General features: G+C 38.8%; 2 protein-coding genes across 12 annotated transcripts in view; one reads left to right on the top strand and one right to left on the bottom strand.

Moving 5' to 3' along the window:
* RPE (ribulose-5-phosphate-3-epimerase) overlaps positions 1 to 23,504 on the top strand; it is a 27,647-nt gene extending 4,143 nt beyond the window's left edge. For both annotated transcript variants that reach the window (XM_069075239.1, XM_069075240.1), the window contains exons 2-6: positions 2,078 to 2,157; positions 7,796 to 7,935; positions 8,573 to 8,707; positions 13,292 to 13,378; positions 21,313 to 23,504. In XM_069075239.1, coding sequence (XP_068931340.1) covers positions 2,078 to 2,157; positions 7,796 to 7,935; positions 8,573 to 8,707; positions 13,292 to 13,378; positions 21,313 to 21,435 — 565 coding nt within the window. In that variant the 3' untranslated portion in view covers positions 21,436 to 23,504. The remainder of the gene's footprint in view (positions 1 to 2,077; positions 2,158 to 7,795; positions 7,936 to 8,572; positions 8,708 to 13,291; positions 13,379 to 21,312) is intronic.
* KANSL1L (KAT8 regulatory NSL complex subunit 1 like) overlaps positions 23,354 to 25,073 on the bottom strand; it is a 171,006-nt gene continuing 169,286 nt past the window's right edge. For all 10 annotated transcript variants that reach the window (XM_069075237.1, XM_069075238.1, XM_069075229.1 and 7 more), the window contains one exon: positions 23,354 to 25,073. In XM_069075237.1, the coding sequence (XP_068931338.1) occupies positions 24,840 to 25,073 (234 nt within the window). In that variant the 3' untranslated portion in view covers positions 23,354 to 24,839.

Raw genomic sequence — 25,073 nt, 5'->3', positions numbered from 1 at the left:
TTCAACTTAAATCTCTGCTGTTTAGTGCAACCTTAAACCTCTTACTACCTTTGACATGCTAGGAGAGTTGGAGAGGTATGTAAGATAGCCAGTGTGTTTAGCTATACAGCAGTGAAACTATAAAATGCCTTTGCTCGAATATAAAACAAGACTAACAATTACATTTTATCATAACAGACCAACTAAAAAAAATAGGATTCTGAATGTGAGAGGTAGTTCTAAATATTGTTGGTGCGTGTTGTTCTTTGCAGACTTGTCCTACTTCATTCACTGGATTAGGAGTTTCTGAGATATAAAGGGAGAGAATTTCCCAGATAGAAATTCTTTTACATTGGACTTACTAGTTGAATGATGCTTGTTGAATAGGGCAAAGAATGAAGCTGGGAAGAGAAACTCAAGTAAAGTCTTCTGATTCTTCCTTATAACTTGGAGAAGAGCCTTTGTGTCTCCAAATTCTGTCCCTTGGTGTTATTGAACTAGAGTAGAATGTATTTTGACAGTGGACTGACTTTGTATCTTTTGAATGAGGATCAGCCCAGCTAGGTCCCAAAAGACATTATCACTTTGACTACAGGGTGATATGTTTATTATTTATATCGATTTTCAAATGCCCTCTACCATAGAAGGCCTTGGGTGAGGGAGCAGTCACAGCCAATCCTCTTTAAGTGTTATGTATTCAGGAAAGGGAAAGTAATCTTCAGCTTCCTGAGAAGGGCCTAAAAGTGGGTTAGTACTTTTTTATGTCAGGACCACTGATTTACCATATTAAGGGAGAAAAGTTAGCCATCAGTTACTACAGTCTTCTAATTACCCTGCTTAAATCTGTGATCCTATGTTTTCTGATCCCTATTTGTTTAAAAAGAAGAAAGGATAAAAAGCCTTCAGAAATGCTCATTATAAAGTATAACCATTTGAATACATAGAGTGTGACCTTGCAAAAGAAAAACCACTTACCTGAAACCAGTATTAGACCATTTCTTTAACCTGAGGATGTCAGTTTAATTTCCTTTTTTGTCCATTGCTTGGAATGTGTCCTGATAAATTATATTTATCTGTAAGTGTTTAGCAAATAAATAATATAAACTAAAGGTCATTGGCACCTCTTTATTTTATATTCCAATATTCCAGTCCAATGAAAGCATTTTGCAGTTAATAATTCTCATAACAATTAGGTAGAAAGCACTTTTTATTTGTAAAGGTGTGTCAATTCATGTGTCTAAACTCTTACCACAAGTTAGAGGAACCAGAACTGGAATCTTTCTAGTATACCATCCATTATTAGATTTTACTGCTTGTCCTTATCTCTTTTGCTCCAAAGGGTTAAATAAACATAGGAGTCTTGTACTTGATCAACCCTGAAAATCAATACTGCTGGGGTAGTTTCAGAGTGACCCGATCTCTAGATTGCCAGAGTTTGACTTTGGAACTGTCCATGAAGCTGTTCTTACAGTAATCCTCTTTCACCACCTCAGCTGTCTCCTTCAGGCCTAACCTTACTCATGTTGAATAATTGACTGATTTAAAATCTTAATCTGGCTTCACTCATAATCTTTTAAAATTGAATACCAGTCAATAAGAAGATATAATTTATGGTCAAAAGTTAACATTATGTTTGGAAGCATATATGTAGGAATTGGTATTTTATATATGACACATAGTTCTAAGCCAGCCTGCTAGAGTGTACTCTATAGAGTTAGTATGCACAGTGGACTCAGACTGCTAGCTGTCTCACTCATTAGTTGCCATGACCTTAGGCAAGCCATCTAGCCTTTTTGAGTTTCTTTTTCTTCTGTCCTAGGAAGACCATTCTTTACCCGCCCTACTTATCTCAGGGTTGTTGTATCAAGTAAGATAATATATTTGAAGGTGTAAAATACTCCTAAGAATGTGTTCTTTGTTAAAGTTTCTGAGTGACCATTGATTTTCTAAATTGAAGTACTTTAAGCATATTTAACTTTGTTTAATACTGATACTGTAATGTGTTCAACTGTGTAGTCTACCTAGCCCTCCTGTCTTCACTGTTGAAATGTTAAGAAAATGGAGTTAATTCCATTGAAAAATTTTCTTTGTTTTGTAGGCATTTTGTTCCCAATATCACCTTTGGTCACCCTGTCGTGGAAAGTCTTCGAAAACAGCTAGGCCAAGACCCTTTCTTTGGTAAGTAGTAATGAAATCTTAAGCACCAAGGTATAGCCAATTAAATTCAAGACACTTTGCTTCTAAATCCAGTGCAATTGGGATTAGTATGAAAAATGGTTCTTATATTGACTTTTGAATACTGTAATGATATTAATTTAGGCTGTACTCTTCTCTAAATCCAGCCTTTTCTAAAACCTGAATATAGCCCAAAAGTTATTTTTTACTTCATACCTCTCTTTTTCACCCTTCAAAAATGTCTCTTACCAAGAGTACAGCCTCTAAGGATGTATAGTCATGTAATGTGCAGTGCATTGTATTTTAAATTTCTTTTAAATGTAGAGTTTCAGGATATTTGCTATGTATTTTCAGTTGTATGTTCAGAAAGCAGAATAGGTTTTCTTTCAGTGAGGTCTTCCCTCACTGCTTTCAGGGCACATTTCTCTTTCCTCCCAAATTAAGGATACAATTCTTCCCTCATTCTTATTGTATTGAATAACCCAGTAATTGGGTTATTCCAGATAAGATGTTTCAGAATTCTATCTCATTCCTCAGGTTTCTGATATTTAACAGCATCATTTTTTAGGATTTTAACCTAGCTTAGCTGGTTTTCCATTACCTCTACTAGTCTTATTGTTAGCAGTGCTTCAAGTCAAGGCCCACTTGACTTGATTGAATGTATGACTCTAGGTTAATAACCATTCCATCATGGTTATTGATGATGTTCAGATCTTCCTTGTTCTTTTGTGTATTCTTGCTACTACCTCTTCTTAATCTCTCCTACTTCTGTTACATTTTTTGTCTTTTATCTTGCCAGTCTTTGCATGAAATGTTCCATGGATATCCCTGATTTTCTTGAAGAGATCTCTTGTATTTCCCATTCTATTATCTTGTTTCTTTGCGAAGCCCGTTTAAGAAAACCGTAGGAGAGCCTTGCTATTCTCTAGAATTCTGTGTTCAGTTTGGTATATTTTTTTCTTTCTCCCCTACCTTTCACTTTCCTTCTTTCTGCAGGTATTTGTAAAGCATGCAGACAGGGGATGAGTGCAGTGTGTAAGAAGCAGAGCTGAAATATAGAATGCAAGGCAGGAAGGTAATCTAAATTGAGTTTAAAAAGAGGTGGGGACCAGGTCAGGAAAAACTTAAATATGAACAGGGGAATTTAGAATTTATCATTTAGATAATTGGGAACCATTTGAGTTCATTGAGTTGGAGAGTGACATGATCAGACTTGCACTTAAAGGGAAATTACTTTGGCAGCTATGTGAAGGATAGGTTGGATTGGGGCCAGCCTTAAGGGAGCCCAATTGCAAGGTCATTGCTGTAGTATGAATGAAAGGTTCATAGAGTCTGTGACAATTAAAAAAAGTTGAAGAAACATAGTTTCTGGGTAATATGATCTTTAACCAGCACTTTTTTTGCTTTTTGGAGAGCAATTGGGTTTAAGTAACTTGCCCAGGGTCACATGGCTAGGTTTTTTGTTTGTGTGTGTTAAGTGTCTGAGGCCCGATCTGAACTCAGGTCCTCCTGACTCCAGGGCCATCACTCTACTCACTGTGCCACCTAGCCGCCCCAAACCAGCACATTATTAATAAAAGGATGGTCATTTGGCCATCTCTCTTAGACCACAGACAGTCATGGCAGGCAGGCTCATGGTTTTATATACCCTTGGAAGAGTAGGTGTTTAATGTGGGGCTTAGAGTGACATCCTGTCCCCCCCCCCCCTTACCCAAGAAACCATGTCTATACTCACACCACTCCCTACCTTGGACTATCTAGACAAAAGGATCTTTTTCCACCTACTTTTGAGTAGAACATAATGGATTTCTTTATGTTAGATTAAATTCTTTGTGAGGTTGGGTGGAGTCTGACCAGATTGAGTAGAGTTAATTCCATCTCATTATCAGTAATGTCCTTCTGATTTTAAAATCCAATCTTTAGAAGAGGAAAAATCTGGCTCTCTCCAAAGTATCGGTTATTAATAGTCATTTTCAGGTCTGAACTAAGGTGATTACTGTATTGCTAGCAAGAACAGGACAGAAGTAAGATGTGGGGGTAGAATGAAAAATTAAATGTGGCTCTCAGTCCCACACAGCCCCCTTCTGTAGTTATCAAGACCAAGTAGCAGCAAAGAGGATATAGGATGCTAGGAACTGTACAGTGTTTAGCCTGTTAAAAACATGAATTGTCTGTACCCTGAATGTGAGGCAGCATATTGGAATGGAGAAAGACATGACCTGTGATTCAGAAAGATCTAATTTCAAGGCCTTGCTTTGCTACCTGCTAGCTCTGTGACCCTGGGGCATATCGCCCTCTTGGCCCAGGCAACTCTCTCAAGGTCTTAAATTGCTCTTTTCTGTATCGATAGAGGAAGTTCCTCTTTATGTAGTTAAAATTATATTTTTTACAACCCCAAACTTCATATATGAGATACTTTGATGGCATACTACTGCAGGAACCGAAGTAATCCACATGGACATTCTTGCTGTTAAGTAAAACTGGAAGACAAAGATGTTATAGCTAAATGAAGCATGGGTTGCAGGCTTCAAGAGACCTAAACATTCACGTGACCTTTACATGAAGCCACAAGCACTGTTGGCCTGGTGATAGACTAATATTTTGAAAGAAAAATGTAGCCTTACTGAGTGACCACATGGTCAGATGCAGGGGACTATGAATTTCAGTGAGAGAAGAGAAAGAAAAGGGAGATGCCCAGTCTAATTCAGAGTTGGAAAGAGACCTGAACCATTTGAGTGACCCAGGAGAGATTGAAAGATTGACACATCAGCAAACCCTGTGCCTTAGAAACAACCTAGACCCTGTAGGCCTTTGCAAGTACTGTGAATTATGGGGAAAGTATAGAATCCAAGAAAAAGTAAAGTCCACCAGAAAGAAGGGTTTTTTGACACTCTAGAGGAAAAGAGAGAAGACATTTTCCTGATGGTTAAGGCTCCAATTTGAACCGTTAGGATTTTTTTTTTTTTGCTGGGTTAAATAAAACCTATTTTATAACTGATGACTTGTTAGGCTGGTTGCTTGTGAAGAAGTCATTATCTTGTTAGTTACTGATATTGCCAGGTTTTTCTTGGGTCAGAGCATGAGACATATTTTTTAAGTGCTTCCCCCTGTTCCTTGAAAACAAAAAGTTGGGAGGAGAGGGGAAAGGCCTCTAAGGGTCTGGTAGGACCACTACCCAATTCCATGATAGTTCTATTGTACTCTTAAAGGCAACAAGAGTTTCCATTGTTGATCTTACTTTACAGTTCTCAAATACAGGGGGAAACCCCAACAACATTATTCAACTTACATAATGAAATCTCTTGTAGTGGTTGAGGGGGGAAAAATTTCTGTAAGAGCTCCTTCAAAGCATGTCAGAATTACCTGAACTTGTATTTCTTTTTACATATATGACTATTGTCCTTGTCTCCTAATTGGTTTCCCTGCCTCACGTTGTATACCTTCTCTAATCCAGTCTGCCAAATGAACAATCCAGTTGTACACAGGCCTAACCACATCACTACCTAGGCAGTTGCAATAGCTCCCTCCTGCCTCGAGGATAAAATACAAATTATTTTGGCATTTGAAGCTTTTCACAATCTTCCATACTGGGGTTCATTTTACTTTTCTTCGTGTACTCCACTTTGTAGCCAAACAGGCTTACTTGCTATTTCCCATTTATAATATTCTATCTCTTGCCTCATTGCCTTTGTGTAACCTGGACCCCATTCCTGGAATGCTGCTGTCTTGTCTGACCTTTGTGTCTAAATGGAATGCCTAGGTGAACCCTTCAAGGCCCACCTCCTCCAAATATCCCTCCAAAATCTTGAAACTATCTTTTATTTATAGGTATGGGTGTTGTCATTCTCCTGTAGAATGTAAGTTCCTTGAGTACAGGAACTTTTGTTTGTATTTCTAGTAGTTAGCATAATATCTTGCTACACGTAGTATATGTTTATTGAATTTAATTGCATATAATGATGTTTCAATTCTAGATGTCATATTTTAGAAGGAAAGTTGACAAACTGAAGAGTGTTTAGGAAAGGGTGATTAGGGTGGTAAAGAACCCCATTGTGCCTTTTGTTTGAAGGACCTGGAGATAGATTAGAGAAAGGAAGTAGGTGGAGGAAGGAGGTAATAGTAGTACTCAGTCCTTTGAAAGACTTATGTGGAAAATTGATTAGATTTTGTTCCTGAGGACAATAGATAGAAGTGATAAACAGATTTTCTCTCAATGTACGAAAAAACAATTGCCTAAAGATAGAGTGGACTGCCTTAGAAGGTAATGGCTTCCCCCTTGCTCTCTACAAGCAAATGTTGGATCACTATTTTTTTGGTGTTGTAGAATGAATTCTTCAGGACTAGATGGCCCCTTAGGTCCCTTCTAGTTTTGAGATTCTGTGATAGGAAGGTGGTCATAGTGCAGAATATTAAGAAAGTTCAGTGCATGGTTAAGAAATAAAAGAGGCCAGAGACATGTAGATAACTGAGAAACCTTACAGCCATATGTCATAAAAAATATTCTTCAAGAATACATCATAAAGCTCTGGTGAACACTAGATATTCTCACCAAAAAAATAAATTTACTATGTCTTTTGTTTGTTTAGGGTTTGAGGGGGGTTGCTTTTTGGAGGGGGGAAGGCAGGGCAGTTAAGGGACTTACTTGCCCAAGGTCATAGGACTAGTAAGTGTTAAGTGTCTGAGGCTGAATTTGAACTCAGGTCCTCCTGATTCCAAGCCTGGTGCTGTATTCACTGCGCCACCTAGCTGCCCCAGAATTTACTGTATCTTAATAGACTTGAGTTACTGATGTGAGAGTCCTTTCTAGTATCAGTCAGGCTATTAATACATATGTCAGTATCAACACCAAAATGGAACAGAGGATAAAAATGAGAATAAGGCACTGTACTCATAAAAGAGCTCTAACCTAAATGAGTCATTGGCTAAAAAGTAAGAAATGAAATAAGGTAAAGATATTGACTCTGATTATCACTATGTCATAGAGCATTTTAAGTAGCTTAAGGTTCCAAAGAACCCAGCAGCTACTTCTGCCAGGAAGCAAGTAATTTCTTAAATGGAGAAACACTGGCTTAAGGTATTACTCATTTGAAGAACTGTTATGAAAAAATGTAGTGGAAGATTATCCACAGCATTGTTACAGTAGGGAGGATAATGAGCCCACAAAAAACTTATTAAAGATTTAAGCCAGATTACTCTACAATCATGAAACCAAAAAGGGAGCACAACACAGATTCAAAATGGAATAGATTTTCTTTTGTTTATATAGCTATGATAATGGATCTAAACTTTTGGGATTCTAATACCTCAGTACCTGATGTGCTGTATAAGAAAATAGAAATAGTATTTATGAAAAAAAGGTTAGGCCAAGCAGCTGGACTGAACTAAGTACACATAAAGAAATTCTGCTGAGAGTTACAGTTTTGAAAACCAAATGGCAGGGAGGATTACAGGAAGTAGGAAGAAAATCATACTGTTTTTACCCCCCAAATGTCAGTTGAAATAATATCAGCAGGTACTAAAACACTTTCAATAATCCCTACTTAGTAATACAGACTGTATAATAGTTGGAGCTTCAGATAGACTCAGGGAATATAAATCATTATGTCTCTTTGTTTATACTTAATTTTGCTGTTCCTTTCAGACATGCATATGATGGTTTCTAGACCTGAACAATGGGTTAAGCCAATGGCTGTAGCAGGAGCAAATCAGTATACCTTTCATCTTGAAGCTACTGAGAACCCTGGAGCACTGATTAAAGATATTCGAGAGAATGGGATGAAAGTAAGAAGCAGTGGTCTATTTTTGGTTCCTCTTTTTATGATTTGGAAATATGGAAGACATGATGGAGAGAAGTTGTAATAAAACATAGTAACTGTCTGCTACTTGGAGAAAATAAGCCTTATTTTATAAGGCTTTGCCAATGTATCAGATGCTACCTGTCTTTCAGGTAAACTTTAACAAACATCTGATTCACATTGTGATGTTTCAGGACACCTGAGGTTTGGTACATCTTCTGCCATTAATTAGTTTAAACCTTGGAAAAGTGACCATAAAATGAGTGGTTAAGGGTTACATCTTAGCTAATATTTCTTTCAGCTCTTAACATTCTCTGGCGTTTTCTTAATCCTTTCTCAAACGCAAATCATTCTAGTGACATTTTCCAAAAATTACTTCTGGAAAATGTTAAAATTAATACTCTTATGTTTCTACTTGCCTTCAGTAATTTATATATCTTCCCAAATATTAAGAATGCGACTGGAGACTTTCAACTGGACATGGTTATCCAAAACGTTATTTATGAAGGTGAAAGCTTCGTTCATCCTAGAAGACTTGCTTTATGCCTGACATATAAAGTACTTCGTTGATAGAAGATGAGAATAAGGACTCCAAGATTGTAACATGTATCCTCTTGTTGTAGGTTGGTCTTGCTATTAAACCTGGTACTACAGTGGAGTATTTGGCGCCATGGGCCAATCAGATAGATATGGCCTTAGTCATGACGGTGGAGCCTGGGTTTGGAGGGCAGAAATTCATGGAAGACATGATGCCAAAGGTAACAAAGGGTGTGGTATTGAGATGCAGCTGTTTATTTGTCATGGAAATCAGAGAAAGATTTCTTCTATCTCACAAATTTTGCTCTTTGGTCCTTTTGTGAATATTAGAACTTTTTTTTCCTCTTTGTTCCTAACGTCATTTTGGCTACACACTGTTGCTGAGTCTGGGACCTCATTCTCTTTCTTAGTAACCACTCTTTCCCTTCCTCTGTTCAGCCTCTCCTCCAGATGGAGGTCCCATTGAAACTTGCTCAAATTCACCCATAAGTGATTTTTCTTCATAGCCATCATCTCCAGGATAGAGTGTAAAAAAAAATCCAGTGGGACAAGCAGTAGCCTCCACCCCCCTTCCTAAACCCATCCTTCTTCCAGATTCTTGCCTTTTCCTGTTGAGGGCACCACCCACCATCTTTCCATTTACTCATGTTCTCAGCGTTACGAGTCATCTGCCACTCCTCACTTCATCTCCCTTATGTGTATAAGAACTGAGTGTTATTAACATTGCATCTTCACCTTCCATATAATTCAAAGCTAAGTCTTATCAGCACTTCTTTTATCTGCCCCATTCTCTCTATTCACTAGGCCACTGCACTGGTTTAGTCACTCATCCTTCCTAGTGGATAGTCTTTTTTTAATTCCAGTTCCATTTTCTCCTCTCCATTATCTCTCCATACAATCCGAAATAATCTTCACAAATCTAATCATATCACTCTCATCAGGAACCTAAAATGGTTCTTTTCAGAAAGAGCAAGTTACATGTGGTTTTTATTTCCAACAGTTTTCTGGTACATAGAGTTTAGTAGCATTTTACTTTGAACATTTGAGATACAAATGTCAAAATGTTTCTTACAAGCTCAAGCATGTTCTCTTTACCCAGATGTACAAGTAAGGTATGGTAAATAGTGTCCAGTTTACTTCCTACAGTAGTCTGATAATGACTCTCATAGAGTGGCTGATACAATTGACACTTGTGGTGCATTAACAAACAATAGAGCACTCCGTTGTTAGGGGCTCTGCTGCATGAGGTCCTGTGTGTGCTCACAGAAGTCCTCAGAAAAAGCAAGTGGGGCACGGCCTAGTGTCTGTTCAGTGGTATTCAGCTTCTGGCGTGTGGATGTCTGGTTTTTTGTGAAGTGCACTCAGTACATTTGTGAGCATCGTGTTCATTATAACCTACCATCCTCTCAAGCTCTCATGCTATATCTCTTCAAATCCCTAGAAAAATTATCGACACTAGCTGCCTTTGCAGTACGACTTCTGACCTCATCACTCAACTAAAGCTGCTCTCAAAGTAACCAACACTCTTTTAATTGCCAGATCTGATGTTCTTCTGTTCTCATCCCTTAGACCTTACTGCTGAATTTAACACTTTTGACCACCCTCTCCTGAGTTTTCATGACACTGCTTTCTTTTGGTTCCTCTTACTTCTCTTGACTGGCTTTTTTTCCTCTCCTTTGCGGACTCTTCTATAATTATGCCCACTAACTATAGGTGTTCCATAGGGTTATATCCTCAGCCCTGTTCTGTCTATAATTTCTTGGTAACCTCAATAGCTCCATTTAATTTTAATTATCTCTATACAGATTACTCAGCTCTATATATCCATCCTGTCTCTTCTCTGGGTTTCTGTCTCAGGTAATCAGTTGCCTGTGGGACATTTCAGACTGGATATTCTGAAGACATTTCAAACTTAACATACTCAACACTGACCTTATCTTTACCCCTAAACCCTCCCCTCTTAAATATCCTGATTTCTGGTGAAGATACCACCATCCTTTGCTCTGGCAGGATTATAACTTCAGCATTGTTGTTGACTTATCATTTTTATCTAATCACTTGCCAAGTCTTATTAGTTGTACCTACACAAAATCTCTTGCTTATGACCCCTTCTCTTCTTTCCTAACCCAGCTGTCATTTTAGTTCAGACCTTCTTCACCATACATGTAGATTATTGCAACAGATGCTTAATTTATCCTCTTGCCTCAAGCCTCTCCTCACCTTAGTTTTTCCTACATACTGCTGCCAAAGTGATTTTCCTTAAACACTAGATGTGGCCATTTCATTCCCTTATTTAATCATCTCCAGTGTCTCCTTATTGCCTATGAGTTAAAATGTAAATGCCTTGTTAGCTTTGAAAGCCCTTCCTGACCTGACCCCAATCTTTTACCCTCGTTGGACTTTTGAGATCCAGTGAAGCTGGCCTTCTCTCTGTTCCTTGCACATGACCCTCTTCCCCCTATGTGAGTCAGTGCCTCTCCCCATGCCTGGGATGGACTCCCTCACTTCTGCCTCATAGACCACCTCTGTTCTTTTAAAGCCAATCACAAGCAGCTATCCCAAGGACTGCTGCTGTGAATAACTTTAAGGATCTAATCACATAGTATAGTGAACTCTCTATTCAGCAGTAACCTAAAGCATACCATTCGCAACAATTAACATAACTTATTACTAAAGTGGCTACATAATCTTAAACAAAACATATTCAGTAAGTCACAGTCTCCTCAACAAATACAGAGTCTAAAGCCTTTCATCTTAACTAAGGCTGACTTCCAGTAATCCTTAAGCCAGTTATCCTTAAGGGGTAGCAGAAAGTACAAACACCATCCACCCCTAGGTCACAGTAAGTTACAGTATCATCAGTCAGTACTAAGTACCCAAGTAATGTCCTCTTTCATCTTAACTCTAGGCTGACTTCCAAACCCCACAGCTCCTCCATGGGCTGCTCCTCCCAGCTCTTGCCTAGATTCACATGCAAGCAACTCTTTGCTCCAATTCTGTATCTTAGTCAATGGGGACTATTCCACTCCAAGCCCTTCACAGTTTCTGTTTCTAGGAAGACAAAGTTTAACACAACTACAACAACATTTACACACATTAAGCTTAACAGAGCTACAATAATATTTACTCACATTGCTGGCACTATTATCTCAATTAATTTCTGTCTGACAAAGTAACACAAACCAACAGATAAAGCTTCTGTCTGAGAAATCAAACATAAATCAACAATAAAGTCCATGGACTTCTGTAAACAGCAATGAAGTCTTCTTTCAGGATTCTGTATCAGCAGTAAAGTCCTCTTTCAACAGACATAATGCTTCATTCTGACACAGTAACATCAACACAGACAGAACAGGCAGACAGAGTGCCGACATCACAAACATTCTCCCTCTCAGTTCTGCTTGGTTCCAGCTCCTGCTCCAGCTTTGTTCTGTTCCTTCCTGTTCGGCCCTTCCTGTTGCACTCTTTCAGCAAGCTTCTCCCACCATGGGCTCCATGTGATGAAGTTAGGCCTGTCAATTAAGGGCAGGGAAGGTTTCCAGACTCCCTTAGGCCTATTAAGGGCAACACAATGTATATTATTTCCTACAAAGACTTTGACACAAGCAGAGATGAGGCTCAAAGGCACTTGAAGGTCAAACAAGCAGCAAACTACTGCTTTGCTTGCCATTACAGTTCCTTCAAGACACAATTCATTAACCACTTTCTGTATAAAGCTTTGCCTGATTTCCTTACAACTCCACTCAGCTGCTGCTACCTGTATTTATTAGTATTTACTCTCCATGTTTATTCTCTGCATAGTTCTATACTTGTACTTTTTGTCTTCCTCAAATGTGAGTACCTTTAGAGTAGGAATTATTTCATTCTTTGTATTTGTAACCCCAAGCCTTGCACAGGGCCTGGCACATAGTAGGTGCTTCATAAAAATGGTTGTCCTTGGACAACAGATAGCTTGCCTTAGTCTATACTTTTTTCATCACTATTTTGTCATGGTTTTAACGCTTTTCCATTCTGGAACTGGTAGCTCAATACAGACAGTAGGCTGTCTCTCAGCAGACTTGATTTGATCCCCTGAACTAGAGTCTGGGTGATGAGGTAGCTTGTCACTTAACCTAAGAGGCACATATCTGGGAAAAGGTTATTTTCTGTGGCATTAGCAGGCTTCTTCCCCTGTTCCTACATTCTTCCTTTGGGCCTGGCCTGCCTTTCAAGACTTTGCTGCATATTACTTCAATTTGTCCATTCTTTGTTTCTACCAGACTGGCCTGCTTGCTATCCCTTGACCTTGAAGCTTCATCTCCCCCTTTTGTGCCTTGGGAGAGGTGCTCCCCCGTGCCTAGAATGAATGCCCTTGTTCTTCCCCTGTGCCTCTTAGAATCCCCAGATTCCTTTAAAGTTCTGACCATGCTCCATTTCCTCTTTAACTCAGATTAAATGAAAAGTTATATGTAAACTTCTTTTCAAATCTTAAAGCACTATATAAATGTAAACTATTATTGTCTTCAACTTGTAAAGCAGAAGCAGTGTTTTGCAAATAATAGCAATTTAAATGTATCTCTGAGGGATTTTCAAGTTGATGGTCTCCATATTAAGCATCCCCTTACCTTAGATAAATGGGATATCTTGGGTTATTTTTCCATAGGATTTTAATACTTGCATTTTTTTCCTAAGACTAAGAAAACAAAATGACCATTTTGTGGAAAATTTGATGACTATAAAAGCCTAATGGAAAATAATTTGCCATTTTAAGCTGTTTCTACAAATTTTAGACTAAGATTGACGGATTTTTCCTGTCCTGTTTTTAGGTTCATTGGTTGAGGACCCAGTTCCCTTCTCTGGATATTGAGGTAGATGGTGGAGTAGGTCCTGACACAATTCACAAATGTGCAGAGGTAAGATGCTTCCCAAAGTTCCTAGGCAAAATAAATTAGGAGTTTAAAAGACCTTAACCATGGCCAAGGAGTAAGGCAAGGCAAACTTTTAGGGCAAATCCAATTCCCTCTTTCCTTTTCCAGATTCACCTTGACTCGACAAAACAGTTTGGGGTTTTACTACAACCAGCAAAGCTATGTTCTAAAGCCAGTTACCTTAATAGTAATTGAATTAAATTCATATTCACGTGAAAGCAAATTCGTATGAGCAACACTTTGGATAGCCATTACCCATCCTGGACTCAAAGGGAACAATTTCCATAGGCTAGATACCTTTCCCCACATTTCCTGGGGAAAGAGAAGGCATTTTATAAAACAAGTCTTGCAGATAATGATGACGCTTCCATCAAGCCTTCTCCAAAAGAATGAATACATACATAGATACATATTTTTTAAAATTACTTACATCTTTTACTTTAAAATAATTTATTTCCAGATATCCTCTTGTTCATCCCATCATTTAAATCTTCTTTGTAACAATGAAAAATAATAAAGCAAAACCAACCACATGGTGACTTCTATGACAATAACCCTTTTCCCCTAACTATCACAAAAGGTGTTTTATTGTTTGCTCTGTGAGATCAGGATTGTTTATTACAGTTATTCAGAGTTTGCCTTCTTTTTTAGTGTTCTTTTCACTAATTGTATCAAAGTCATAGTGTATGTTGTTTACCTGGTTTTGCTTTTCTTCAGTTTGCATCTGTTTGTATCCATTCATACAAGTCTTCCATTGTTTCTTTGAATTCTTGATATTCATCAGTTTGTTCAGGTATTTCTCCACTGAATGAGTACTATTTTTTTAACCACTATAAAATGTGCTAATATGAATGTTGTGGTGTGTAGAGGAATTTATGTCTTTGACCTTCTTGGGTACTCCATGGTTAGTTCCCTTGAGTCAGAGTTTATAAAATGAGGGTTTTTTCTTGACTTTTCTTTACTACACTCTGATAATCTTCCATCCATTGCCATGGCTTCAGGCATCAATTCAGTTATTTCCATTTTGATTATATTAAAGATACACAAAAGAGAATGCATATTATCCCCAAAGCATGTCCATCCCCGAAGATATCTCTTTTGGGGGAGGTACCCATTCTTGAACTGTTCCCTTTCCCTCTCCACCATATCCAGTCATTTGTAAAACCCTGACAAGTATTGCTACATTAGTCTCTATCTCTCCACAAACTGTAATATTCCATTGTGTCCTTATAACCTCCTTGCTCTAAACTATTGTAATAATTTTCTAGCTGGTATGCTCTGCCCTCCAATTGAGTGTTTGATTATACTCTTACCTGATTATTTGGTCCCCTTGTTCAGGAATTCTCACCTTCTGTATCTTACCATGATCTATTGGCTTTCTACCTTGCCCTCTACCTTCCCTAACCAAACCCTATTCTTTTGTCTTTATGGTGACTCCCAATCCTTTGACCCCTTAGTTCTTTCCCAGACCAGCTCCCCTGTACTAGCCACTCTCTCTTTTCCCCATCTTGACCCTTGGTGAACCAGTTCAACTGTGCATTGCCCTCTTTTCTTGAGTCTTTGGCCCACTTAGTCTTATCACCAAATGTACCCCACCAGGCTTCATTCAGCCTTTGATTCCCACCTTTGCTCCTAAAACCATGCTGCTGGACATAGGTGGAAAAAATCACCTGCTTTGGTCCACTGCAAATTTGTATGGCACAACTTCAATTGGGCCCTCACTGTTTCCAGGCAAATTTTCTTCATGGTGGCTCTTTATAACTTTTCCATTCCCTCCTCAAGACCTTCCCATGACTCCCTCTCCTTTCAGTCTCTTAGCTGAGAACTTTACCTCATTTTACAGAAAAAATTGAAACCATTTGCCTGTGAGCTCCTTTTCCTCTTAAATTGTTCAGATGCCTTCTGCTACTGTCCTTCCTTCCTATTTCATTGGAAGAGGTGGCCTTATTCTTTACCAAGGCCCACCTTTCTACCCACAAAAGCAATCCTATTCCATCCCCTTTTCTCCACTATATTGCCCCTTTTGTCATCCCCACTTTCTTATTTATCTTGAATCTCTCTGTCTGCCATCTCTTTCCTTACTGCCTTCAAACATGCATGTCTCCCCCATCCTCATTTTATCCTTCTATCCCAATTATTGTCCTGTATCTTTTCTTCCCTTTGTGGCTGAAAAGGCCATCTACAGTAGATGTCTCCAATTTTTCTCCATCTTGCCCCTTTACGATCCGACTTTAGGACCTCATCATTCCACCAAAACTACTCTCTCCAATGTTAGCAAAGAACGATCTCTTAATCTATTAATTCTAATTAATTATTATTATTTAAATAATTATTAATTCTAAGGCCTTTTTTCCTCAATCCTATTCTTCTTGATCTCTCTGCAGCTGCAGCCTTTGACATCGTTGATTACCCTTTTCTCCTTGATATTCTTTTCTCTATAGGTTTTTGGGACACCACTCTGCCCTGGTTCTCCTACCTATCAGACTGCTCCTTTGTTTCCCTTGCTAAACCTTATCCAGGTCATTCCTTCAAACTGTAGGGGTTCCAGAAGGTTCTGTCCTGGGACCTCTTCTCTTCCCTCTTTGTATTACTTTATTTGGTGAACACTTCACATGGATTTAATTACCATCGGATCTATGTTGACTATTTTCAGATCTGCCTATCCTGCTCTAACCTCTCTGCTGACCTCCAATAGCCCATCTCCGACTGCCTTTCAGACATCTCAAACCCTATGTCCAGTAAACATCTTAAACTTCATGTGGCCAAATCTGAACTCATTCATTATCTTCCCTGCAACTGCATCTACCTTTCTCATTACTGCAACACCACCCTTCTAGTCCTCTCAGCTCTTAACCTAAGTGTCATCCTTGACTCTTCACAGTTCCTCGCCCTCTATATCCAGTCTGTTGTTTTTACCTTTGTATCATCTCTCAAATATGCCTTCTTCCCTGTTCTGATTCTGCCACCACCCCTGTACAGAACCTCATCAACTCATGCCTGGTCTATTGCAACAGGCTTCTGGGGAGACTACCTGCCTCAAGTCTTTCCTCATAAACAATCCAGCTACCAAAGTGATTTTCCTAAAGCACAGGCCAAACCTTTTCTTCCCCCCATTCAGTAAATTCCCGTGGCTCCCCATGCTTTCAGAATCAAATACAAAATCTTCCGTTTGTTTTTCAAAGCCCTTCATCAACTAGTCTCCTCCCCAGCCTTTCCAGTTTCCTTACGCCTTATGCCTTGCCACGTATCCTTGGGCCCAGTGACACTGGCCTCCTAACTGCTTCACGTCTCTCACTCTGGCTCTGTGCCTGGAATGCTCTCCCTCCTGTTCTGACTACAGGCCTCCCTGACTTCTTTAAGTCTTAACTAAAGCCCCACTTGCTACAGGAAGCCCTTCGCCATTCCCTCCCCTTTCTTAATTGTTTCCCGTTTGTCCTGTGCATGCTTGTGCGCCTCCTCCATTAGATGGTAAGCCCCCTGGGGTCAGGGACTGTTTTTGCCTTTCTTGGTGTCCCTAGTGCTTTGTGCCTGACCCCAAGTAGGTGCTTAAAATTTGTTTTTTGACTAACAGCTGTGGTTGGCGATCCATTGTCCGTAATCTTTGACTCTGGAGAAAAGGAACTGGAGGACAGATGGCCTAATTTTAAAAGAGAAAACAGGAAAGAATAAGTCATGCCTGGGGCGGCTAGGTGGTGCAGTGAATAGAGCACCGGTCCTGGAGTCAGGAGGACCTGAGTTCAAATCCAGCCTCAGACACTTGGTCATACTTACTAGCTGTGTGTCCTTGGGCAAGTCACTTAACCCAGATTGCCCTGCCTTCCCCCTCCAGAAAGGAAAAAAAAAAGAATTAAGTCATGCCAAACTAGCCTTTCTCTGGCAGGTTTCCTCCGTTGGCACATTAGGGAATGTTGTAGTTTATATAGACATTAGCAAAACTTTTGTGCCCTTCTTGTGGGAAAAATGGAGAGATGAGCTAGGCACTGTTAGGTAGGTTGATTTGGAGCTAGTTGAATGACTGGATCCAAGGAGTAGTAATGAGTTTTCCAGTACAAAGAATCTCCATAAGAAATCTGGTTGGCTCTGTGCTACTTAACGTTTTTATCTATGACTTGGACAAAGGCATAGATTGTTGAATCAGCAATCTTTTATTAAATAGCTACTCTGTTAGGAGCTATGGAAAAGTGAAACAGTCCCTGCCCCAAAGGAATTTACATTCTTTAACGGAAAATACCATGAATATATATATAAACCTATTTATAATAGAAAGACAAGGTAATTGTGGCAGGGGAGAGCACTAGCAGCTTTTCTCCATGAGGAAGGACTTCATGGAGAAGATGGCATTTGATCTGAAATAAGGGATTCTAAGAAGTTAAGGTGAAGAGGGGTTACGTCCTACATTTTGAGGTACAGCCAGTAAAGCAAAGGCTATAGATGAGAGGAGCATCTTTTTGAAGAACAGCAAGGCCAAGAGTGGGAAAGGAAGTGATGTAAAATGACATTGTAAAGGTAAGTTAGTGCCAGGTTGTGAAGACCTCTAAAAGTCAAATAGATCAGTTTTTATTTGCTCCCCAGAGCACTGAATTTGATTGAATGAGGGAGTGAAATTCTCAGGTCTGCATTTTAGGAAAATCACTTTAGCAGCTTGGAAGGATAGGTTAAGAGTGCAAAGAGATATAAAGAAGGAATGCCAGTTAGGAGGCTTTTGCAGTAGTCTAGGTAAGAGGTTATGAGGACCTTGATTAAGGTGATGGTTGTTTATGCATGATAGAAGGAATGATTCCAGAACTTTGGAGAGGTAGAAATGATTAGATTTGGCAGTTAATTGGATAGGTGCAGTGAGTTGAGAGTTGAGGCACTTAAGTTTGAATCTAAGTGAATGGAAGAATTTTCTTGGAAGAAAATTTGTAAAAGAAGGGGAAAAGATGGTGAGTTCTGTTTTTGGACAGTTGTTTCAGATGTCTGAGATACCTGGTTTGAAATGTTCAATAAATAGTTGGTGATGGGACTAGAGGAGAGTCACAAAAAAATCTAGAGAAGAGAGGATGGACAGCAGTGTCAAATCCTGAAAGGTGGAGAATAAAGATTGAGGAACAACTATGAGAATTGACATTTGAGATCATTGGTAACTCTGGAGAGTGCATTTGTAATTAATTCAGTTAATAATTACATTTAGATCATAGCCTGTAGGGAGTTTAAAAGAAACAGAGAGGAGAGCAAGTAGAGAAAATATGGGTAGATAGTTTTTTCTAACACTAGAACTCAAAGACAGAAGAATATAGTTGATGTGGTTGATGGTAGGAATGTTCTTACAGTTGAGAAAATTGGTGCATATTCTCCAGCAAAAGGAAGCGAGAGAAAGTAAGAGATTGCTGATTAGAGGGGGGAGGAGATTGCAAGAGCAATCTGGAGAAGACTGGTGGAAAGAAATATGCAGGGAGTATTATTGACTGATGAGAAGGATTCTCTCCATCAGAGACTGGAAAAGTGAAAGAGAATAGGGGTTGATATCAAGGAGTTCTGAGATGTAGAGAATGGTTGAAGAGGGAACTCAGTGAATAACCTCAATTTTTTCTCAGAAAAGTGCATGAAACAAGTGGAGAGGGGAAAGAGAGGGGTGGTGTGGTTGGCTTGAGGAGTTTAGAACAGCCTCTGGGAAGCAGATAAAACATAAATCGAGTTAAAAGACTGCTTTCAGCAAAGGACAAGCTGAGATTAGATAGCAGATTTGTAGAGGAGTTAGTTAACATGCTTAAGTTATTTACTCCAGTTTTACTCAGCAACAAACAAATTGGAGCAGCAGAGTAGTTTGGGAGAAAAGGAGGGAAAAATGATGCTAGGGTTGGGGGTCTGGCAAGGTGTGAACATTGAAAGGTGGGGGGGAAAGGGATTCAAGAGAGAGAGAGTGGTGTAGAGTTAAATTAGTTAATTTTAGGTTTGAGATTGGAAAAGGAGTCTGATAGAGCCAATGAAATGGATTTAGAAAGGCATTGAGGGAGGGATTAGAGGTCTACCCTAGATGGGATGAAGAGTAGATTAGAAAGGGATAAGATATAGGGAGAAATGGAATGTTAGGGGCAGTGAGGCCCTGTCACACTTGATGGCAAAGGTAGGGGATGAATTTGTGGATGACTGAAAGCTGGGAGCAATAGCTAATATGTGGGATGACAGGATCTAAGTCTAAGGTGTTTGGTCAAATATAAGGATATGAAATTCAGTACTTGCACTTGGGTTAAAAAAAAAATCAGCTCCAGTGGTATAAGCAGGTCATAGTGCAATTAGATAGCATTTCCTGTAAAATGCTTTTAATGGACTGCACGGTGAATGTGACTGAAGTGTGAAATGGCATGCCAAAAAGCTAGTATGAACTTAGGCTGCAGTAGAGTCTTAGAAGGGGCAGTAGTTCTGCTAAACTTAGTTGTGAGTTGGGCCACATCTGTAGTCTTGTTTCAGTACAGCAGCTCACTTAGTTAGGTGCTTACTACACTAGCCCAAGTGCAATAGCCTTCTATTGGCTTTCCTGCCTTCAGTCTGTACCATCCCGTCTGTCTTCCACAATGCTACCTAATTGACATCCCTAAAGGGCAGATCTGTGGCATTCACCACACAGGAAGCTTGAGTGGCTGCTCCCTTCTAGGATAAAGTACAGACTCTTGCTCTGCATTTACAGCTACTCAGTCTGGTTCCAGCCTGGCTTTCCAAAGTAATTATGTATTAGTCTTCATGCCTTTAATGACTTTCCTCTTTATCCTTTGTTTCTTTAGCTGTTTGCAGGGCTCTTAGATGTCACCTCCTAAATGCAGCTTTACCCAGTTCCCTAATTGTTCTTTCTCTCTCCACATTCCTCAAAAATTACTTCTTATTTCTTTCCCATGTGTTTTGTATTTACTGATCTGTGCACATGTTGCTTCCCCTAATAGTATATAAGCACCTTGAGAGGAACAAGGGGCCTTTTCAGTTTTTTCTGTTTCCCCAGGACCTAGTACAAAGCCTTGGTACGAATTTTTGTTGAATTGAAATGGGCATTGATTAGCTGGTGATTGTAGAGAGGGTGGCTACCAAACTGGTGAAGGACCTTGAGATCTAGCTGAATAGCTGAGGGAAGTAGGGATGAGATGATGAGGACTGAGTATTTGAAGAATTATCATATCGAAGGGGCATCTCAAGAGGCAGTGGGTTCCCCTTCACTGGAGGTTTTCAGACCACCATTTATCAGAATTTTGTTGAATTCATTCTTTTTTTTTTTTTAAGCAATTGGGGTTAAGTAACTTGCTCAAGGTTACACGGCCAGTTATTTCTGGGTGTGGTGCTAAAAGTATCTGAGCCCGGATTTGATCCCCAGGTCATCCCAACACTGGGACTGGTGCTCTTACTTGCTGAGCCACCTGGCCGCCCCATGTTGTTGAATGCATTCTTGCTCAGGTAGTTTGTCCAAGATAAAGTAGCCTCTGAGGTCCAACCCTTGGATGCTGTGGTTCTTCTAATTGAATTTGTGACTCAAAATAGTAAAAGACGTTAGAAATAATCAAAGTTTAATTTTTTTTTAATCTGTGCTTTCTTGGCAAATAGATTTTATATTAAAAGGTTCAAATATATACATGTGTGTATGCATGTGCATATATACATATATCTACTCATGTAAATGATAATATTCACATACCAAGTATAAGTTTTTATTATTTATTGAAAGAACTTTAAAAAATTTTATATTGTATTCATTCTGAGCACCTCTGTATACTCTGAGATTTCTGTAAACATCTATATAGTGACTTTTTCAGATAACTTAGGTGGTATTTACCTCCATTCCAGGCAGTCAGATCCCAAGGTTTGAAATATTCATCTTGACAAGCTATTGTGATCTCTTACATTCTGGTTTTTTTTTTTCTACAGTCAGCTAACCTCAGTGCTTCTCTCTCTTTCAGGCAGGGGCTAATATGATTGTGTCTGGTAGTGCCATCATGAGGAGTGAAGACCCCAGATCTGTCATTAATCTCTTGAGAAATGTTTGTTCAGAAGCTGCCCAGAAACGTTCTCTAGATAGATGAGACTTCCAGGCAGCTTTACTCCTCGTGCTCAGCCCCGCTCCTCCTAGACCAGTTCATTCAGCCTCATTTTCACCTGGTGCACAAGAACACAAGCTCAAGAATCGTGCTGCTGCTGTAGTGCCTCTGTCTGTCCTGAGCAATTAGTCTTCATTTCGTTGACTTCAACATAGACACAGATATGCTGATAATGGAAAGAGGTGCATAGATTACAGCTACTGGGTTTTTAAGAGATGGGAAGTAAATTTTCATGTGGCAAAAAAGTTTTTACTAGAAGACTTGATTTTTATAAAAGGAATACATTATGATGCCTTGCCCTGAGGTTAAAAAGCCAAACTGCATCTCAAAGACAGAAGAAAAAAAAACAGCAGCTGCTATAAAAAAGGACCAAAATGGGTAATAATGCAACCCCTGGAGAACTCTCAAATGTTTGTGTATCATTATAAAAAGGGTTGCTCATTATCTTTCTTTAGAAAAAATAGTTATCCTTTAGTTTGTGTCATCAGTTGATTTTTTTGCATATATTGTTTGTTTATATGACTGGGCTTGGTTTCTTGGGAGAAAAATCCAAGCTCCATGCTTTTAGTGGAATGAGATGATTCCTTTTAGTTTCTTTATCCCTTCTCATTCCCTCTCCCAGCCACCCTCTTTCTGCTTTTCTTGACCATGTTGTCAAATGATTAACAATCCTAGTTGATCAAATTACACAAACCATTACCCTTGGTTTTCTTTCGTTTTCTGCAGTAGTCTACTTTGGAACTAAACTTATAAAATGATTGAGGATAATACTGTTTATAAGAGTTTATTTTATATATGTGTGTGTGTATATATATATATATTAAAAAAATCATTTATTTCCGGCAATTTCTTGCTGTTAGCAAAGTATATTCAATACTTGGACCCAACACGTCTCTTTCTCCAGATCAGAGGTTCAGAAGTATAGTGTTGGGGTCCTTCAGGTAACTGGGTCCAAAAATACAAGAGTAAGATATGTCTTTCTGAGGACTGTCTTCCGCTAGTCACAAGGAAAAAGCTAGTGGGGACCATTCCAAAAGACTTTAATCAACCACTTCTTTAGAGAATTTATAATTTGGTTGTAATAGTGCCAACTTGGGTAAGAAATGATTTCACTTAGCTCTGGACCCTACAGTATCCTTACATCTTAACTGAGCACTCAGGTACTTGCATCCTGGATCTGAAACTCTTAAAGGAAGCAGAACAGTTATTGTCCCCATTTTACATCTGAGGAAACTAAAGCAGAGAGCAGTAAGTTAAGGCAGCAGACAGTGGTACCTGTGCAGGGATGTGGAGTTAGGACTTAGGGTCAGCTAACAATTACTTGTATGATGTTGCTTCCCAAGTCCTCTCCCAGCATCTTTCACAGCCCTGAATGTGTGAACCTAGGTCTTTGCAAGAGTATGTCTGACATGGTTTTATTCTTTCACCTCTAAAGAAAGTGGTGATAATGATGTGTAGTGATCCCCAGATCCAAGGTTTAGTTTTTAACTACTGTGTTTAATCAGATATTTAGATAATAACTGTAATGACTACTTCAAGATAACAGGAGCAGAACTTTATCTTCAGGTTGATGGGAATTTTTATGTCTTTCATTAAGGTATATTTACTGTAAACAATGTTGAATGAATGAATAGGGTGTGGGGCCTAGGGTTGCAGCATTTATAAAGTATGTAGTTTTGTTTTAAACTAGGACTGTCTTGCTTGCTTTGTGTGTTTTGAGAAGCAGGAAAAAGATTTTGAAATAGGACAAAACTTCACAAAGCAAAGTATTGAAAATTAAATTGTACTACTAAGCTATGTTTCTTTTTTGAAAATTTTTCCTTGACACTTTATATATATCTTATTAAAGCATGACAATATGGATCGTTTTAGTATTTTAATCACATTCACACTACAAAAGATATATAGAAATAACTTTAATTAAAAAACTTACATAGAAGATCATGGTATCAGACATGACAGCAAGATTCAAGTTTAATTTTCTGGACAAACTTGTGTTTGTGAGGCTTTTGTTTTTGTTTTCCTTTAAAAATAAATGTACAGTGAAACCACAAGCAGAGGCTTGTCAGTGCTGAAATTTGACTGAACTTCCCTCCTTCCCCCCACAGGATCCAGCATCAATTTCCAATTCCTGACAAAAACTGTCAGATCACACAAACTAGGCCAGCTGGCCAGTGTTAGTTTAGTGCATATGGGTACTATAAGTTGAAGCAATAGCTTTTTTTTTTTTTTTTTTTGGAGAAAAAAGTGATTTCTGTAAATTGTCCTCAACTGCTCCACACAGCAAAAGTCTAGTGGTATGGTAGCTTAAAAAGGATTCCACTTAAAATGCATACAACTTGATATAACTCTTCTTAGCCTCATTTTAGGATACTAGTAGATATGAATGGATGAATCATTACTTGCTTTTAAAGCAAGGCATGGTAAGGAATCCAGAAATTCATTAGCCAGGAATATAACAAAACAGTATTTTTGAGCTCATACTGATGGTTATTTCCCTTTCAGTGAATTATTTTAAATAAGCATATTTTGAAGACCCATTTGGGTTCTTGTAGCACAGTGAGAATGGAATAGTTAAATATAAATGAAGTCAAAGTTAATATCTTAAAGACATGGTGACTAATGTACCAATTAAACTCTTAGGAGTGAAAAGAAAACAGCCTGTTGTGTCTAACAGAAATCAGTGATTTAAAAATAAAAGATTATTATCTCATTTGTATATAAGAATTTTATAAATGACTTACACTTGTTAATGGTAGTGAATTATGTAAAAAAAAAAAGCTCCCCCATAGTTTAGACCTTTAGAAGTCTATATTCAATTAAAATCTGTGTTTATGTATCTATATAGCTAGATATTGGTTCTTATATCTTAAGGGTTATATGTGCATTTTAAAACTGAGTTGGTAGATATAACAGTATTTGTATATTTAAGGCAGTTTTATGAGTTGTTTTTGTTTCTTGCATATTAAAAAACATTATGCTATAATCTGACACACCAGGACCATATCATAAGGGGTGGGGGGTGGGGGGTGGGGGGTGGGGGGAGTATCAGTACCAAAAAGCAGGCATTTGACACCAGAATTCAGGAAAAAATCAGGTCATTTTCTTGGTGCCTCAGATTTGGTCTTGGCTAATAAGAGTACATGTCTATTGCACCTGGGGTCTGGAGACCAAAAGAACTCTTTTCTGTTGTGGTTCAAGAAGGAAAGAAAGTGTCATTTTTTATTTTTAACCTGTCTCTTAGCAAGAAAGATTAATACATTACATGCTGTTACTCTAATGCATTGGAATTGTGGGTTTTCTTTTGTTGTTGAACAGGGTTGAAGGGGAGGGGCTTGCCTTGTTTTTCCAGTTTAATTAGCTTTCTTAATGAACCACTAAGTTCCCTGTCACCTATTTTTCTTTAGACTACTGAGTCCTAGACCAGGAGGTTTGTAATCTTCCAGTCTGTCTGATTGCTTTTTTGGAGGCTGACTGTGATCTGACACAGTGCCAGTGCTACAGAAGACTTCACCAGGGAAAGCTGTGCTTGGCCTTTCAGCCTGATTTTTTTTTCCATCTTGGCATAATAAAGCTACTTCTTCATCCTTCAGTGGAAAAGCCCGTCGTTCCCACCACACTGA

This window comes from Petaurus breviceps, unplaced genomic scaffold (genome assembly GCF_028583685.1).
Source record: "Petaurus breviceps papuanus isolate PSGF00001 unplaced genomic scaffold, PetGlider_PUasm1.0 90903, whole genome shotgun sequence".
Lineage (NCBI taxonomy): Eukaryota > Metazoa > Chordata > Mammalia > Diprotodontia > Petauridae > Petaurus > Petaurus breviceps.
This window is presented reverse-complemented; position numbering and strand designations above follow the sequence as displayed.